The 18,926-nt window shown below is 46.1% G+C and overlaps 2 protein-coding genes across 3 annotated transcripts; both read left to right on the top strand.

The window, feature by feature from the left end:
- The first annotated feature begins 399 nt into the window (after positions 1–399).
- Positions 400–3,525, top strand: LOC118375207 (HMG domain-containing protein 4-like). 2 transcript variants are annotated; one of them, XM_052506398.1, is made up of 6 exons: positions 400–630; positions 1,212–1,395; positions 1,591–1,727; positions 2,106–2,330; positions 2,797–2,925; positions 3,214–3,525. In XM_052506398.1, the coding sequence occupies exons 2-6, from the start codon at positions 1,221–1,223 to the stop codon at positions 3,256–3,258; spliced, it is 711 nt and encodes a 236-aa protein (XP_052362358.1). In that variant the 5' UTR covers positions 400–630; positions 1,212–1,220; the 3' UTR covers positions 3,259–3,525. The 2 variants fall into 2 exon arrangements, with proteins under 2 accessions (XP_052362358.1, XP_052362357.1); XM_052506397.1 differs by lacking the exon at positions 400–630 and adding an exon at positions 800–1,035.
- A 4,715-nt stretch (positions 3,526–8,240) lies between these two features.
- On the top strand, positions 8,241–15,149 carry LOC127922541 (GTPase IMAP family member 8-like). The gene is made up of 9 exons (XM_052506389.1): positions 8,241–8,598; positions 8,713–9,059; positions 9,255–9,488; positions 9,769–9,921; positions 10,925–11,270; positions 11,448–11,513; positions 12,142–12,356; positions 12,685–13,205; positions 14,711–15,149. Exons 2-9 carry the CDS (start codon positions 8,715–8,717, stop codon positions 15,147–15,149), a joined length of 2,319 nt encoding a protein of 772 aa, XP_052362349.1. The 5' UTR covers positions 8,241–8,598; positions 8,713–8,714.
- The last annotated feature ends 3,777 nt before the right edge of the window (positions 15,150–18,926 follow it).

Consider the following 18,926-nt stretch of genomic DNA (forward strand, 5'->3'; position numbering starts at 1 on the left):
AGTCAACCTCCCTCTCTGTCACAACAAAGCTCTCAATCATGCCTGGAAATGGCAGTGGCAATTTTGGCAATGATGTATCACACTGAGAAGTAAACAACTATTACTATTTAATTCCCTCTTGGGTCTAATATCAGTTGATGATTCATATATGATATTGTTATGCATTATGGGTATAATTATTCGATTTTGATGCTATAATATTTGATTTAAAGATTAATTTATTTAATGGAGAATAATCCATAACTGTAACTTTGTTGCAACCTGCAGGTCTGCAACAATGCAGCCAAATATATAGATTGCGTTTAACTGGTGTGCTAAATTGTAGCAATAAAATAATTAGTCATAAAGGTTTAGGACGTGATTTTCATGCGGAAGCAGTCAGCGATAAGAATATTGCTTTGAACGCTTACCGTGATTCAGCGACTATGTGGACGTGAGGGAAGGGGGAGCAAATGGTGTGAGAACGATTCGACCATTTCCTAAACATGAGTCCGCGGAATTTGTATCAGCAGGGACTCGCATTCCAATGGTGTTGAAATCATCCCACCAGCGAAGGAGACTTCAAATTCAGGAAATTATGGAGCAACGATTTAACGATAAATTGAGTAGAATAAGCTAGCCTGACAGTCTGTGAGTAAAAACATATGCATTTAATCACACGGCAAAATTGTAACATACATTGCAATGTTTTGAAAATAATACTTTCACAAATAATACTGATTTTGTTACTCTTTGAAAAGTGTAGGCCAATGTCTCATGTTACGTAAACCATGCGCCTTCACCCACGGGGTGCGTTATCCTGCGCTTGTGAGCGCAGCAAACTTTGAACTCTTCAAAGATGGCGACAAGCGGTGGGTGAAGTTTGGAGATGGTCCGTCAGTTCTTTGTCGACACATCGGAAAGCCAAAACGGAGCTCTCCTGTTCAGCTACCAATTCGTTGTTGAAAAACACATAGCTATTTCATAATCGAAATTACCGCGAGTGGTTGAGCAACAGAGCCACCTCCGTACTGCGTTTACATTTGTGCGGAGCAGGTAGGCAGAGTGTTTGTTTAGAGGTGGTAGAATGCACCTGTTAGCAGGTTCAAATGCATATTCTTGCCAGTGTGCCCAAGCAGCTTCTTTAGCCTATTCAGTATATTTGAACCTATACATTGTATCATGTTATGTGCATCGATTTTAATGTCTATATTACTGCCTCTCTTTCCCAGGTGTAGAAAATGGAGGGAGAGGTGGGCCTTGTGACCAGTCGCAGTCAGAGAGAGAAGAAAAGATCCTACAAAGATTTCCTGAGAGATGAGGATGAGGATGATGACCTAGTGGCGGATGAGGAACAACTTGTTGTCAAAGAACGCAAATGCAAGAAGTCATACAAGAAGAAGAGGAGACATTCAGGTTTGGAACGCGAATACATCGTGAGCGTGACTATGAAATTTGGAGCAATGGCACCCTGTTCCTACATAGTGCACTACTTTTGACCATGGTCAGAACTAGTGCACTATGTAAGGAATAGGGTACCATTGGGACGCACATCTCCTGTAATTTTGTCTCAATCTCATAGGTGCTGCATCTGTTCCGTACTCTTTACAGGTGACCACACCCACCCCCACAGTTGGACCAATGGCAGTGCAGGACCGGAGTTGTATGTTCTCTCCCATCACCAGTACGACCACCAGACCTGTGAATCACCAGACGAATGGTTGACAGAAGGGGAGAGATTTGAGGAAGTGAGTGAATAGGTGGGGGTGAGTCTCCATTTTATGTCCTTGATTCCTTGCAGCCTCAGACATTCTCCTCTAATGAGGTTTAAGAAGGAGTCAAGGAGAGAGGAATTGAGATTCACCTGGGGACTAAGGCCTCTTTCTGGAGATGGTTAGTAAGAGGAAGACCAAGTTGCCCTCTAGACACTGATCTAAATTATGTCTAGCATTTCCCCACTAGTGATTAATGTTAAGGATATAGGGAGGGTGTACTGATCCTAGATCTGTGTCTAAAAGAACAGCTTCCAGGTGTTATTGTGTAAAATGGACAGCAGAGGGCAGTGCTTGGTAAGTTTCCTTCCACTGATCTTCTTTTCTGCTTCTTACTCATCCCCCCTCTCCCAGAGTAGGGAGGAGTCTACCATGCCTTCGTTCTGGATGTACATGGACGACCAGCAGAACGAGATAAGAGCGGAGGCCTCTACAGCTAGTTGCAGTCTCATGACCCCTGATACCACAGACTCACCCATGTTGACAGGGCCTGAGGTAGACCCAGTGAACGCAGCGGCCCACCTACAGCTGCTGGGGGAATCGCTGTCTCACATTGGCCACCGGCTTCAGGGAACTAAGGTGGGCTGGTTGAACACTGTTGGTTTCATTGTCCTCACACTGAAAGGCTACTGAATACGGACATGTCATGATAACATTGTTTCATTGTCCTCACACTGAAAGGCTACTGAATACGGACATGTCATGATAACATTGTTTCATTGTCCTCACACTGAAAGGCTACTGAATACGGACATGTCATGATAACATTGTTTCATTGTCCTCACACTGAAAGGCTACTGAATACGGACATGTCATGACAACATTGTTTGATTGTCATAACACTGAAAGGCTACTGAATACGGACATGTCATGATAACATTGTTTGATTGTCATAACACTGAAAGGCTACTGAATACAGACATGTCATGATAACATTGTTTGATTGAAGTTGCTGATAGTTTGATGAATCTCGCTCTCTTTGGCCCTGACCCTCCCTTTATTTCTGTCTCTTTCCCTGTCGGTGTCTCTTTCTGTATCTCTCTAGGAGATGATGGCAGTGTCAGGTAGTCTGTCTGTGTTACTGGACTCTCTACTGTGTGCCCTGGCTCCCCTGGCCTGTCTCACCTCTCTGGTCCCCGAGCTACGCAGCTGCCCTTCACACTCACACACACTGGTGAGGCTTACACACACACACACACACACACACACACACACACACACACACACACACACACTGGTGAGGAAACACACACACACACACACACACACACACACACACACACACACACACACACACACACACACACACACACACACACACACTCACTCACACACACTGGTGAGGCTTACACACACACACACACACACACACACACACACACACACACATACACACATTCAGTAGCTGTCAAATGATTAGGACCCTCACCACCAACTTCTATTATCCCCATCTTTCTTCTAGGCAGAGACTCTGGACAACATTGCCTATGTGATGCCTGGTTTGTGAAGTCTGTCTGATGAGGAGAAGAGCCTTAACCAGGGCAAACAGGACGTTGTCATACTTTGAAGATGTTCCTTCCTGTCTGTTTGGGGCCTTTTGAAGGGATGGGGGATAAGTAAGCCGTTTGTTTTAAGAGGGGCTTTTAAGCGAACGTCCCAATCTGCACGTCCCGCTCTACTTTACCTCCAAAGTTATCTGGGTTCATATTGAATTTGAAAGATAAACCATTTGTTTAGTTTCATTTGTTCAATTAAAACGTGTTTTGTTCATGCACTCGTTTTGATATTTATCCAACTTGGCAAGAGCTTCTAATCAATGGTTCATGGATTATTGTTCCAGATGAAATACTTTGACTATTTAAGATAATCATTTCCACTTGTTGAGCTCTGACTCATCACGTAAGACTGTCAGTGTCTGTTCTCACAACAGCCACATGTTTTTAGACTGTCAGTGTCTGTTCTCACAACAGCCACATGTTTTTAGACTGTCAGTGTCTGTTCTCACAACAGCCACATGTTTTTAGACTGTCAGTGTCTGTTCTCACAACAGCCACATGTTTTTAGACTGTCAGTGTCTGTTCTCACAACAGCCACATGTTTTTAGACTGTCAGTGTCTGTTCTCACAACAGCCACATGTTTAGACTGTCAGTGTCTGTTCTCACAACAGCCACATGTTTTTAGACTGACAGGATGTCAGACAATACCGGAGGCGCCAGAGTGCTTCTTCTGGTTCTAGAACTTTAAAACACTGCAGTGGGTTTGGTTCTAGAACTGTAAAACACTGCAGGGGTTTGGTTCTAGAACTGAAAAACACTGCAGGGGTTTGGTTCTAGAATTGAAAACACTGCAGTGGGTTTGGTTTCTAGAACTGAAAACACTGCAGTGGGTTTGGTTCTAGAACTGTAAAACACTGCAGTGGGTTTGGTTCTAGAACTGTAAAACACTGCAGTGGGTTTGGTTCTAGAACTGAAAAACACTGCAGTGGGTTTGGTTCTAGAACCGAAAAACACTGCAGTGGTTTTTTGGTTCTAGAACTGTAAAACACTGCAGTGGGTTTGGTTCTAGAACTGTAAAACACTGCAGTGGGTTTGGTTCTAGAACTGTAAAACACTGCAGTGGGTTTGGTTTGGTAAAACACTGCAGTGGGTTTTGGTTCTAGAACTGAAAAACACTGTGGGTTTGGTTCTAGAACTGTAAAACACTGCAGTGGGTTTGGTTCTAGAACTGTAAAACACTAGAACTGTAAAACACTGCAGTGGGTTTGGTTCTAGAACTGTAAAACACTGCAGTGGGTTTGGTTCTAGAACTGTAAAACACTGCAGTGGGTTTGGTTCTAGAACTGTAAAACACTGCAGTGGGTTTGGTTCTAGAACTGTAAAACACTGCAGTGGGTTTGGTTCTAGAACTGAAACACTGCAGTGGGTTTGGTTCTAGAACTGTAAAAACACTGCAGTGGGTTTGGTTTAGAACTGTAAACACACTGCAGTGAGTTTGGTTCTAGAACTGCAGTGGGTTTTGGTTCTAAAACTGAAAACACTGCAGTGGGTTTGGTTCTAGAACTGTAAAACACTGCAGTGGGTTTGTTCTAGAACTGTAAAACACTGCAGGGTTTGGTTCTACAACTGAAAACACTGCAGTGGTTTGGTTCTAGAACTGTAAAACACTGCAGTGGGTTTGGTTCTAGAACAGTGATTTTGTTCTACAACTGAAAAACACTGCAGTGGGTTTTGGTTCTAGAACTGTAAAACACTGCAAGTGGGTTTTGGTTCTAGAACTGAAAAACACTGCAGTGGGTTTGGTTCTACAACTGTAAAACACTGCAGTGGGTTGGTTCTAGAACTGAAAAACACTGCAGTGGTTTGGTTCTAGAACTGTAAAACACTGCAGTGGGGGTTACAACTGTAAAACACTGCAGTGGGTTGGTTCTACAACTGTAAAAAAAAAACACTGCAGTGGGTTTGGTTCTAGAACTGTAAAACACTGCAGGGGTTTGGTTCTAGAACTGTAAAACACTGCAGTGGGTTTGGTTCTAGAACTGTAAAACACTGCAGTGGGTTTGGTTCTAGAACTGTAAAAACACTGCAGTGGGTTTGGTTCTAGAACTGTAAAACACTGCAGTGGGTATCTTGCTACTTGGGTATAATTTTCCAGGGCCACGTTCATTTGCCAGAAGTTGTTGAACGTTGCAGATCGACTAGAAGTGCCATGAATAGAGCCAATGTGATTCCTGGTTCTACATGTCAAAGAGGCATGTTTGTTCTACGTAGCCTATTTCTGTTAACATTCCAAAACGGTGCGTCCTGCTGTACAGATATTCAACCACACCCGTAGAACTAATCTAGCTCGTAATGTCCCATCACATATACAGTACCAGTCAAACGTTTGGACTCATTCCTGGCCTTTTCTTTACTTTTACTATTTTCTACACTGGAATAATAGTGAACACTAAACTGAAATAACACATGGAAACATGTCGTAACTAAAAAAAGTTTAAGTCAAAATATATTTTATATTTGAGATTCTTCAAAAGGTATCCACCTTTGCCTTGATTAACAGAATGTGACTGGCAGAACGGATGTTGTATGGAGGATGAGGGCTGCAGTAGATATCTCAGATGGGGGGAGTGAGGCCTAAGAGGGTTTTATAAATAAGCATCAGCCAGTGGGTCTTGCGACGGGTATACAGAGATGAATGCCAGTTTACAGAGGAGTATAGAGAGTGATGTGTCCTATAAGGAGCATTGGTGACAAATCTGATGGTGGACTTGTAAAGAACCTCCAGCCGCACCCTTACCTGCCCTGTTAAAAGTCATTTCTGGAAGTTCTTTACTTAATGCCTTTGAGGCAATCCGTTTGTGTTGTGACAAGTTAGGGATGGTACTGGAAGACAGACCAAGTCCATATTATGGCAAGAACAGCCCTATATAAGCATAGAGAACGACAGTCCGCCACTACTTTAAGACAAGGTCAGTCAATCGGGAACATTTCAACAACTTTGAAAAGTTTCTTCAAGTGCAAGTTGCAAAAACCAAGTGCTGTGATGAAACTGGCTCTCGAGGACCGCCACAGGGAAAGGAAGACCCAGAGTTACCTCTGCTGCAGAGGATAAGTTCATTAGATTACCAGCCTCAGAAACTGCAGTGCAAATAAATATTTCAGAGTTCAAGTAACAGACACAGCATAACATCAACTGTTTAGAGTAGACTGTTAATCAGGCCTTCATGGTTGAATTGCTGCAAAGAAACCACTACTAAAGGACACCAATAAGAAGAGGAGACTTGCTTGGACCAAGAAACACGACCAATGGACATTAGACCGGTGGAAATGTTTCCTTTGGTCTGATGAGTCCAACTTTGAGATTTTTGGTTCCAACCTCCATGTATCTTTGTGAGACGCAGGGTTAGTGAACGGATGATCTCTGCATGTGTGGTTCCCACCGTGAAGCAACAGGACAATGACCGTGAACACATCTCCAGGCTGTTTAAGGGCTATTTGACCTAGAAGGTGAGTGATGGAGTGCTGCATCAGATGACCTGACCTCCACAAACACCCCAACCTCAAACCAACTGAGATGGTTTGGAATGCAGAGTGAAGAAAAAGCAGACAACAAATGCTCAGCATATGTGGGAACTCCTTCAAGACTGTTGGAATTCCTCATGAAGCCGGTTGAGAATGCCAAGAGTGCAAAGCTGTCATCAAGGCAAAGGGTGGCTATATGTTTTGATCTGTTAAACATTTTTTTGGTTACTACATGATTCTGTATGTGTTATTTGGTGGTTTTGATGTCCACTATTATTCTACATTGTAGAAAATAGTAAAAATAAAGAAAACTCTTAAATGAGAAGGTGTCCAAACTTTTGACTGGTACTCTAGATTGGTACCCACTCTCTTCAGCGTAGGCCATCGCCACCCATGTACCCCTCATTGGCTGTGGTGAACGTTTGGCGTGAGTGTCTGTTTACCACTCAGCCTCTCCACGGAGAAATACCTGGTGGCCTCTAAACAATAGAGCCAGAATGTTGGTGTGTTTCAGCGTGCGCGAGAAAGGGAGGGTGTACTAGGTAGACCGGTGACTCCCTAATACCGACACTCCTTAATCCATATAGTTTGGCTGTATTTAGAGGTTGATGAGGAAGGATAGGTGTTGCCATAACAGACTGATAGAGGTGAGGAGGGTTGCACACAGGAGACAAGCCGGTTCAGAGCGACGGGGTTCATCTGAGAGAAGGAAGGAGAAGACACAGGGATACAGACAGAAAACCCAGCAACCCGTTCCAACAAACTCCTACCTGGGTAAGGGGGGATACCTCAGTAGATTTAGGTGGTTGATGTGTGTACCGTGTATGTCCAGCCAGGAGGGTTCTTAAAACGGAACATATCATAGACTGTAAGGTATTTAAAAGCCTTGAATTTCTTCATATTTCACATGATCTAATCTAAATCGAAGACGCCTGTGAAAGGAAGCTGTTGCTACAAGTACTGTTTCTCCACACCTCGCGGGAGGTCTTCATTTGACCTCAACCCCTGATGCAATGCCACCCTGCCATGTGCTTAGGCAGTAAAAACGATATGGTTGTTTAAACTGGATCATAATGCACAGCATCAGGTCTGGTCCAGTTTCCCTGCTATAGGAGAACAGGAGTGTTAAGAGTTCACAGGACATGGTCGTCTGTGGTTAGGAACACGGGACATAAACAACAGGTTGTCAGGGCGTGTCTAACTGAAGTAGATCTACATATGCTGTATATGTCGTACTGTTTGTGCGGTTTTTATGTTCTGGTGCTGTGAGCTTGCAGTGTACATGTGTGTGTTTGAGTATTACCCACACGCTGTTCTGAACAGAATGTAGTTGGATGGCCTGGCAGGGGTATGTCGTTGGGACAGGCCTGGCAGGCGTGTGGGGAATGTGGCTGGAAATTGGTCACCTGTGCACATGATGCATGCACACACAATGAAAGAGAGATGGGGAGAACATTTGGTTTGACACTACACAGGCAGATCAGTGAACACAGACAATACCTCACCTGTAACTTGAATCTTTGCATCTCTGATACACACATTCCAATTGAAAGATAGATACACACACACCAGACACACTGCTTCAAAGGTATTCACTGACAGTAAGCATTTATTTGTAACACCTCTTCTGGGTTATCTTTTGAATGATAATTGCCACAGGATGACTGACCCAGGTTAGATGATAAGACAAGAGGCAACCCAGCCCACATTTCCAGTTGAACTTTCAGGTGTGTTAATCATGGCAGTTAGACAGACTGGGTGTGAGAGAGAAGCCTGCGGCTACACACAAAGACACACGCCCTTGTTATTCCCACGCTGATAACTAGTGGTATGGAGAACAAAGTCATTTATTCACACGAATGAACATCATCTTGACCATTGAGCTGTAAGTACTGTAAGTAATACCTCTTCAGTATCTGTAACTAATCTCTCTCTCTTTCAGCTATGACTGACGTCCTCCCCGGCAGCCATGCCAGAACTCCAGAGCCAGAGCTCCGCCTGGTCCTCCTCGGGACCATCGGCTGTGGCAAGACCCTGTCAGGAGACACCCTCCTGGGCCAGTCCTCCTCCGGCTCTCCTTCCTCCTCTGGTTCTTCCCCCAGGCTTTGCCAGCTGAGGCCTGGGGCCTCCGAGGGCCGGAGGTTGACCGTGGTGGAGGCCCCTCGCTGGTACTGGAGCGGGGGCCACATGGAGGCTGGGGTGAGGAAGGAGACAGAGAGGGTACTTGAGCTGGCTGCCCCGGGGCCACACGCCTTCCTGCTGCTGGTTCCTGTCGGCCAGTTCACAGAGGTGGGTCTAATAATTCTCTAATCGTTCAGAGAAGTTCTATGTTTCTTTGTTATTGCGTCTCTGGTGTTTTGTCATGTAGTTTTACTACGGTGTTGTGAGTCCTGAACAGTCTCTGTGTTATTTCCTTTTGTTTGACTTCATGATGCACATTGTGCTTATGAATACCATGTATTTGCATCGTTTTAATTGATCCAGGTGGAGCACAGAGTGCCCGCTGAGCTGGAAGAGGTGTTTGGGGAGGGGGTGTTGAAACACACCCTGGTGCTGTTCACCTGTGGAGACTACCTGATGGGCCAGGGGGCGGGGCAGTACCTGGAGGGAGAGGACCCTGGGCTCAGGGAGGTGATTGACAGGTGTGGGGGCCAATACCACGTCCTCAACAACCGCCGACCGCAGGACAGGGAGCAGGTCAGGGAGCTGCTGGAGAAGGTAACCATGACAACCCTTCCATCTTATAATGATAGTGATGACAGTGGATCCAATTGATGTAGTGCCTGTATGTGCTTCTTCTGTCAACTTGTAGGACCCACCCACTTTATTGACACATCACTTTATTGACACATCACTTTATTGACACATCACTTTATTGACAAATCACTTTATTGACACATCACTTTCAAATACTTTATTACTATGTCCACGGAATGTTGCAAATACGTATAACCACCCTGTTGGTATTGTATATTTGAGGCACTGTGCTTTATTTCAGGTGGAGGACATGGTACAAAATAACAGAGGATGCTACATACGACAAAACACCCTGCAGAGAGAGATGGAAGAACAAGGGAGGGAGAGAGAGAGGGAACTGAAGGAGAAGGTGGAAGAACAAGGGAGGGAGAGAGAGAGGGAACTGAAGGAGAAGGTGGAAGAACAAGGGAGGGGGAGAGAGAGGGAACTGAAGGAGAAGGTGGAAGAACAAGCGAGGGGGAGAGAGAGGGAACTGAAGGAGAAGGTGGAAGAACAAGGGAGGGGGAGAGAGAGGGAACTGAAGGAGAAGGTGGAAGAACAAGGGAGGGAGAAAGAGAGGGAACTGAAGAGGTACAAAGTGGAGGAGAAAGAGACTGTGCTGGAATCTAGACACGTCACAAACACAGAGACACGCAGATATTGTGGAAGCCAGAGAAGAGAGGTTACACCTAACTCTGCTATAGAGAGGAGAAGAGAGGAAGAGAGGGAAGAGATCAAGAGAGGGGAAGAGAGTGAGGAGATGGAAAACTGGAAGGAAGAGATGGAGAAGATAAAGAGGGATGAGAGAAGGAAGAGCAGGAAAGAGAAGGAAGAGATGGAGAGAAAAATAGAGGAAGAGTGGGAGAAGAGAAGAAAAGATGAGATGGAGAAGAGAAGGAAGAGAGAGAGGGAACTGAAGGAGAAGGTGGAAGAACAAGCGAGGGAGAGAGAGAGAGAACTGAAGGAGAAGGTGGAAGAACAAGCGAGGGGGAGAGAGAGAGAACTGAAGGAGAAGGTGGAAGAACAAGCGAGGGGAGAGAGAGAGAACTGAAGGAGAAGGTGGAAGAACAAGCGAGGGGAGAGAGAGGGAACTGAAGGAGAAGGTGGAAGAACAAGCGAGGGGGAGAGAGAGAGAACTGAAGGAGAAGGTGGAAGAACAAGCGAGGGGGAGAGAGAGGGAACTGAAGGAGAAGGTGGAAGAACAAGCGAGGGGGAGAGAGAGGGAACTGAAGGAGAAGGTGGAAGAACAAGCGAGGGGGAGAGAGAGAGAACTGAAGGAGAAGGTGGAAGAACAAGCGAGGGGGAGAGAGAGGGAACTGAAGGAGAAGGTGGAAGAACAAGCGAGGGGGAGAGAGAGAGAACTGAAGGAGAAGGTGGAAGAACAAGCGAGGGGGAGAGAGAGAGAACTGAAGGAGAAGGTGGAAGAACAAGCGAGGGGGAGAGAGAGGGAACTGGAATCTAGACACGTCACCAACACAGAGACACGCAGATATTGGGGAAACAGGAAAAGAGAGGTTACACCTAACTCTGTTATAGAGAGGAGAAGAGAGGAAGAGAGGGAAGTGATCAAGAGGAAAAGGGAAGAGATGGAGAGGAAAAGAGAAGAAGAGATTGAGAGGAGAAGGGAAGAGGGGGAAGATATGGAAGAGAAAGTGACTGTGAACTGTCTTCAATCAACACCAGCACAACAGCAGCAGTCAAAAAAGCCCCAGAATGGTGGTCCAGCACTGTTCACAAGGATCCCTAGTTTCCATCTGACTGAAGGTAAAGACCCATTTTGTATGGAAACTGTCCACTAGTCACACTTCGGTATGGATATATATGTCCATTACTCAAACCAAGCTCAAACAAACTACTTTGACACTGAAAGTAATGTGTGGCAATGAAGGGTTGTTCACTAGACTGTGTTCCTCTGTTGTAATTCTATCTTTTTGTCTCTAGAGGGCGATATACTCTCACAGCTGTCCGAAATCGAAGCAAAACCAGCCCAGAAAGTTGTTAATACCTGTAAGTCACATACTTCTCAGTGTAACACAACAATGTCAATTATGGTGTTCTTTAACTTTTCCCCCATTTCATCTGAATGTGAGAAAGATCTAAAAATACTGTCTGTCCTTGTCAGTCTGCCACAGAATCAACAGCTTTGGAGTGATCTAAACATACTGTCTGTCATTGTCAGTCTGCCACAGAATCAACAGCTTTGGAGTGATCTAAACATACTGTCTGTCCTTGTCAGTCTGCTACAGAATCAACAGCTTTGGAGTGATCTAAACATACTGTCTGTCCTTGTCAGTCTGCCACAGAATCAACAGCATTGAAGTGATCTAAACATACTGTCTGTCCTTGTCAGTCTGCCACAGAATCAACAGCTTTGGAGTGATCTAAACATACTGTCTGTCCTTGTCAGTCTGCCACAGAATCAACAGCTTTGGAGTGATCTAAACATACTGTCTGTCCTTGTCAGTCTGCCACAGAATCAACAGCTTTGGAGTGATCTAAACATACTGTCTGTCCTTGTCAGTCTGCCACAGAATCAACAGCATTGGAGTGATCTAAACATACTGCCTGTCCTTGTCAGTCTGCCACAGAATCAACAGATTTGGAGTGATCTAAACATACTGTCTGTCCTTGTCAGTCTGCCACAGAATCAACAGCATTGGAGAGAAGACAACCACCTCCTCCTCCTCCCAGTCAGAGTTGCGTGTGGTTCTGCTGGGTAGGTCAGGGTCAGGGAAGAGTGCAGCAGGTAATATCATACTGGGGCGGGAGGAGTTTGTGTCTCGACCAGACATTACCACAGCCGTCACTCAGGACTGTCAGAAGAGCAGGGCCCTCGTTGCCGGGAGACGGGTTAGTGATTGTTTAATCGTTATTACAGCTTTATTGGGTTTCTATTTTCTTAATCATTGAATAATATGAGGTCTATTGAGGTCTATTGACTTCTATTGAGGTCTGCAGTTTGACTTGTTTCAAACTGAAACCCATCAAGTATTATGGCTAAGAATGTTATAGTGTTAATGACTGTAAACACTTTCACAGTAAATGGGGGGGGTCAAGTTGAACTTTTGCGTCAGTAAAATCAATATAGTAGTGACCTCAAATGACGAGCTACATGCCAGTAATTTCAGACCTCAACAAATCCTCTTCTCCTCCTCTTTATCCTCCCTCTAACCTCCAGGTGGCAGTGGTGGACACTCCAGACTGGTTCCGCTCCGAGCACCCTCCCGATGTGGTCCGTTCCCAGCTGTCGTCCTGTGTGGCCCTCTCGGCCCCTGGCCCCCACGCCTTCATCCTCTGTGTCCCCGTAGACCAACCAGCCCAGGCAGAGCTGCAGGCTCTAGGGGCCCTAGAGAAAGTCTTTGGTCCCGGGGCGGTCCGGACCCACACCCTGGTCCTCTTCACTCACTCCGATCGGTTGAAGGAGAGCGGGAAAGTGGGAGTGGAAGGAGTGGAGAAGTATATCTCCAGCCAGAGGAGAGATTTGTTAGAGTTGGTTAAACGATGTGGGGATCGGTATCATGTGATGGAGAGAGGGAGCGGAGGAGAAGGCGAGGAGGAGAGGAAGAGGAGGAGTGTGGGGGAGTTATTGGATAAGGTGGAGCAGACGGTGAGAGAGGGAGGAGGAGAGTGTTTCTCCTGTCCGCTCTTCCAGGAGGCGGAGGATAGGGTGAGACAGAGACAGGAGGAGATAGTGAGGGGAGAGGAGGGGAAGAGGAGAGGAGGTGAAGAGACAAGCGCTTCATTCCTACTCCATGCAGCCCTTGAGAGAGACAGAGGAAGATGAGGAGGAGAATGAGAGAACGAGAGAGGAGGCGGAGAAGAGTGTGAGCGCCCTGGAATTGGAAAATCTTCCCTCGCTCTCGTCCTCTCCTGCATGGTATTCGTCGCTCCTTCGCTCGGTGTGGGAGAAGGTGGGGGCGGGAGCGAGTAAGGTCCCCAAGCTGACGGCTGGAGGTGCGCTGCTGGGTGGGGTGGTGGGCGTGTTCTTTGGAGGGCCCATAGGGGAGCTATAGGGGCCACTGCTGGATCTGTGGTCACTGAGGTGGGGAGAAGGAGGTTTAGCCAGACAAAGAACTCAGCAGAAGAGACAGATGCCACAGGGAGAATAGAAGGAGAAATCTTGGACAAGGTGTTGAAAACAGAGTGAGAGAGTCAGATCCGCACACGTTGATATGGATGTACAGTACAGCATGTTATGAGAGATTATTTGATAGGTTTCTACCTATGATATATATCCACCTGTGACCGTGCAGACGTTGTATATATCTGTGATTATAAACTGGGTTGGTCGAGCCCTGAATGATGATTGGCTGACAGCCATGGTATATCAGACAGTATACCCGCGGGTATGACAAACATTTATTTTACTGCTCTAATTACATTGGTAACCAGTTGATAGCAATAAGGCACCCTCGGGGGTTTGTGATATATTGCCAATATACCATGGCTATATACCACGTTGCGTCGTAAGCCTAGAATTAATATAGCAGTGGTATATTTTCCATATACCACACCTCAGGCCTTATTGTTTAAACATAATGTTGGTAATATTGTATATCTGTGAATATAATGTTGGTAACATTGTACAACATATACTGATGTTTAAGTTGTTTTGCAGCAAATACGGTTCTCATTGACTACTTCAATGTTTTGTTGTATTTCTTTTCCAGCTATTACAATTATGACTTGATTATTCAAATTACATTCAACATGGTTTCTTTAAATGTTAAACTACTATTGTGCATATAGTTAATGGGTTTATAATACTAATAAAACACATTGCATGATAATATCATTCAGTTGTGTTTGAAGGCCTACAATATGTAGCAAAACCCAGAGGAGAGGCAGAGGCAGAAATTATTATCTCCATGTCCCAGACTGTTTCACCCCTCCAGGCCTCTTTGTATCAATAGGACTGGATAGAGCAGGTCTAGGACACCACCCCTACCACACCAACCACCTCTCCCCTGTGTGATCTGATCCTCAGGGGCCTCCGTAGTTCACCCTACAAGCTCTCACAGTCTCACGTCAGAATTAGACGTTCATCCATGTTTCTCAAACGTCAAATTTCAATGTGTTTGAGGTTGAGTTTAGCGTTAACATGAATGGTTCATGTAACGATTAAGGTTTGGCATAGGCTTAAAACAAAACAACTTTATATCACTGGATTCGAACATGCAACCTTTGACCCTTTGGAACCACAGACAGATGCTTATGCTCATCTACAATGCCCTAGAAAAGCCCCAAACTTGGCGGCCATGGAGCGCACCACTGTTGGCCTGCGGAGGAGGGAGCCGGCCGTGGGTGGAGCCAGCCATGGAGCGCACCACTGTTGGCCTGCACCGAGAGCCGGCCGTGGTGGAGCCGGCAGTGGTGCGCACCACTGTTGGCCTGCGCAGTGCCGGCCGTGGTGCGCACCACTGTTGGCCTGCACGGAGGTGCCGGCCGTGGTGCGCACCACTGTTGGTGCATGCTCAGTTAGCCTGCACGGAGGAGCCGGCCGTGGTGCGCACCACTGTTGGCCTGCACGGAGGAAGCCAGGGCCAGGTTGGCAGTCAGAGATGGAGGCTAGAGGCAGAGGCAATAAGGTTATGTAACCAGTCCTTCCTGTTGTGTCAGAACGACGGGTGTGGTGGGGTCTGAGAGAGAAAGGGGAGAGGGAACGAGGGCCTTTGTGGCTGATTTTCTGTTATTTCCGCCTCTTTTTTTTGCCCTTCCCTCTCTCCCTCTTCCATGCATGTAGCGGTTGATTGCACCACAGTATCCCCATCAGGCAACTTAATGGCTGTAGATGAGACAGCACTAACTGTAGAGCCATTTCCCTGGCCACCTGATAGCTGGAGACACGCAGCCAACCTGGGGGAAAGGGTTGAAGGGGACACCAACTAGGGACATTTTGACGGTACGATGGTATTTGACAGTATATATTTTTTTTAATAAAAGTTCTAAATATACTTCATGAGTAGTGCAGATACGTAGGAGGGTGTAACAAATACATTCTAGGTGGTTTCAACGGGGCTTTTCTTCTGATTGCTTTATACTGTTCAATCAAACTTCATCCTAACATTATTTTCAGCATTTTCATCCATTTCTGCGTTTTCTTCACTCGTGTACCACTTTATCATCTCTCCTCGCTGTACCACTTATCATCTCTCCTGCGGCTGTACCACTTTATCATCTCTCCTCGCTGTACCACTTTATCATCTCTCCTCGCTGTACCACTTTATCATCTCTCCTCGCTGTACCACTTTATCATCTCCTCGCTGTACCACTTTATCATCTCTCCTCGCTGTACCACTTTATCATCTCTCCTCGCTGTACCACTTTATCATCTCTCCTCAGAGTACTTCACTTTATCATCTCTCCGCTGTACCCTTTATCATCCTCCTCGCTGTACCACTTTATCATCTCTCCTCGCTGTACCACTTATCATACCACTTTATCATCTTCCTCGCTGTACCACTTATCATCTCTCCTCGCTGTACCACTTTATCATCTCTCCTCGCTGTACCACTTATCATCTCTCCTCGCTGTACCACTTTATCATCTCTCCTCGCTCGTGCCACTTTATCATCTCTCCCTCGCTGTACCACTTTATCATCTCTCCTCGCTGTACCACTTTATCATCTCCTCGCTGTACCACTTTATCATCTCTCCTCGCTGTACCACTTATCATCTCTCCTCGCTGTGCCACTTATCTCTCTCCTCGCTGTACCACTTATCATCTCTCCTCGCTGTACCACTTTATCATCTCTCCTCGCTGTACCACTTTATCATCTCTCCGCTGTACCACTTTATCATCTCTCCTCGCTGTACCACTTTATCATCTCTCTCGCTGTACCACTTTATCATCTCTCCTCGCTGTACCACTTTATCATCTCTCCTCGCTGTACCACTTTATCATCTCTCCTCGCCTTACCACTTTATCATCTCTCCTCGCTGTACCACTTTATCATCTCTCCTCGCTGTTACCACTTTATCATCTCTCCTCGCTGTACCACTTTATCATCTCTCCTCGCTGTACCACTTTATCATCTCTCCTCGCTGTACCACTTTATCATCTCCTCGCTGTACCACTTTATCATCTCTCCGCTGTACCACTTATCATCTCTCCGCCGTACCACTTTATCATCTCTCCTCGCTGTACCACTTTATCAATCTCCTCGCTGTACCACTATCGTCTCTCCTCGCTGTACCACTTTATCATCTCTCCGCTGTACCACTTTATCATCTCTTCCGCTGTTACCACTTATCATCTCTCCTCGCTGTACCACTTTATCATCTCTCCTCGCTGTACCACTTTATCATCTCTCCTCGCTGTACCACTTTATCATCTCTCCTCGCTGTACCACTTTATCATCTCTCCTCGCTGTACCACTGTATCATCTCTCCTCGCTGTACCACTTTATCATCTCTCCTCGCCTTACCACTTTATCATCTCCTCGCTGTACCACTTTATCATCTCTCCTCGCTGTACCACTTTATCATCTCCTCGCTGTACCACTTTATCATCTCTCCTCGCCGTACCACTTTATCATCTCTCCTCGCCGTACCACTTTATCATCTCTCCTCGCCGTACCACTTTATCATCTCTCCTCGCCGTACCACTTTATCATCTCTCCTCGCCGTACCACTTTATCATCTCTCCTCGCCGTACCACTTTATCATCTCTCCTCGCCGTACCACTTTATCATCTCTCCTCGCCGTACCACTTTATCATCTCTCCTCGCTGTACCACTGTATCATCTCTCCTCAACCTGTTTTCCTGTATCATCTCTCCTGCGCTGTACCACTTTATCATCTCTCCTCGCTGTACCACTTTATCATCTCTCCTCCGTACCTTTATCATCTCTCCTCTGTACCACTTTATCATCTCTCCTCGCTGTACCACTTTATCATCTCTCCTCGTTGTGCCACTTGTCATCTCTCCTCCGCTGTGCCACTATCATCTCCTCGCTGTACCACTTTATCATCTCTCCTCGCTGTACCACTTTATCATCTCTCCGCTGTACCACTTTATCATCTCTCCCGCTGTGCCACTTTATCGTCTCTCCGCTGTGCCACTGTATCATCTCTCCGCTGTACCACTTTATCATCTCCTCGCTGTACCACTTTATCATCTCTCCGCTGTTACCACTTTATCATCTCCCGCTGTACCACTTTATCATCTCTCCTCGCTGTACCACTTTATCATCTCTCCTCGCTGTACCCACTTTATCATCTCTCCGCTGTACCACTTTATCATCTCCTCGCTTATTGCCACTTTATCATCCTCCGCTGTGCCACTTTATCATCTCCGCTGTACCACTGTATCATCTCCCTCGGCTGTACCACTGTATCATCTCTCCGCTGTCCCACTGTATCATCTCTCTCGCTACCACTTATCGTCTCCTCGGCTGTGCCACTGTATCATCTCTTATTAATCATCTCCTCGCTGACGCCACTGTATCTCTCCTCCCACTTTATTATTCCTCCCGCAATCATCTCTCTCGCTGAACCACTTTATCATCTCTCCTCGCTGTACCACTTTATCATCTCTCCATTTTTTATCATCTCTCCTCGCTGTACCACTTTATCATCTCTCTCGCTGTACCACTTTATCATCTCTCTCGCTGTACCACTTTATCATCTCTCTCTGTACCACTTTATCATCTCTCCTCGCTGTACCACTTTATCATCTCTCCGCTGTGCCACTGTATCATCTCTCTCGCTGTACCACTGTATCATCTCTCCTCGCTGTACCACTGTATCGTCTCTCCGCTGTGCCACTTTATCATCTCTCCTGTACGCCACTGTATCGTCTCTCCTCCGCTAATCGTCTCTCCTGCCCACTTTATCATCCTCTCCCGCTGTACCACTTTATCATCTCTCCGCTGTACGCCACTTTATCATCTCTCCCGCTGTACCACTTTATCATCTCCGCTGTACGCTATCATCTCTCCTCGCTGTCTTATCATCTCTCCTCGCTGTACCACTTTATCATCTCTCCTCGCTGTACCACTTTATCATCTCTCCTGCTGTACCACTTTATCATCTCTCCCCTCGGCTGTACCACTTTATCATCTCTCCCGCTGTACCACTTTATCATCTCCTCGCTGTACCACTGTATCATCTCTCCTCGCGTACCACTTTATCATCTCTCCTCAGCTGTACCACTTTATCATCTCTCCTCCGCTGTACCCTTTATCATCTCCTCCGCTGTACCACTTTATCATCTCTCCCGCTGTACCACTGTATCATCTCTCCCGCTGTGCCATACTTATCATCTCTCCTCGCTGTACCACTGTATCATCTAAACAGCGCCCATTATCATCTTCCTCGCTGTACCACTACATCATCTCCTCCTCCTGCCACTGTATCATCTCCTCGCTGTACCACTTATCATCTCCTCCTCGCTGTACCACTTTATCATCTCTCCAA

This window comes from Oncorhynchus keta, unplaced genomic scaffold (genome assembly GCF_023373465.1).
Source record: "Oncorhynchus keta strain PuntledgeMale-10-30-2019 unplaced genomic scaffold, Oket_V2 Un_contig_26212_pilon_pilon, whole genome shotgun sequence".
NCBI lineage: Eukaryota > Metazoa > Chordata > Actinopteri > Salmoniformes > Salmonidae > Oncorhynchus > Oncorhynchus keta.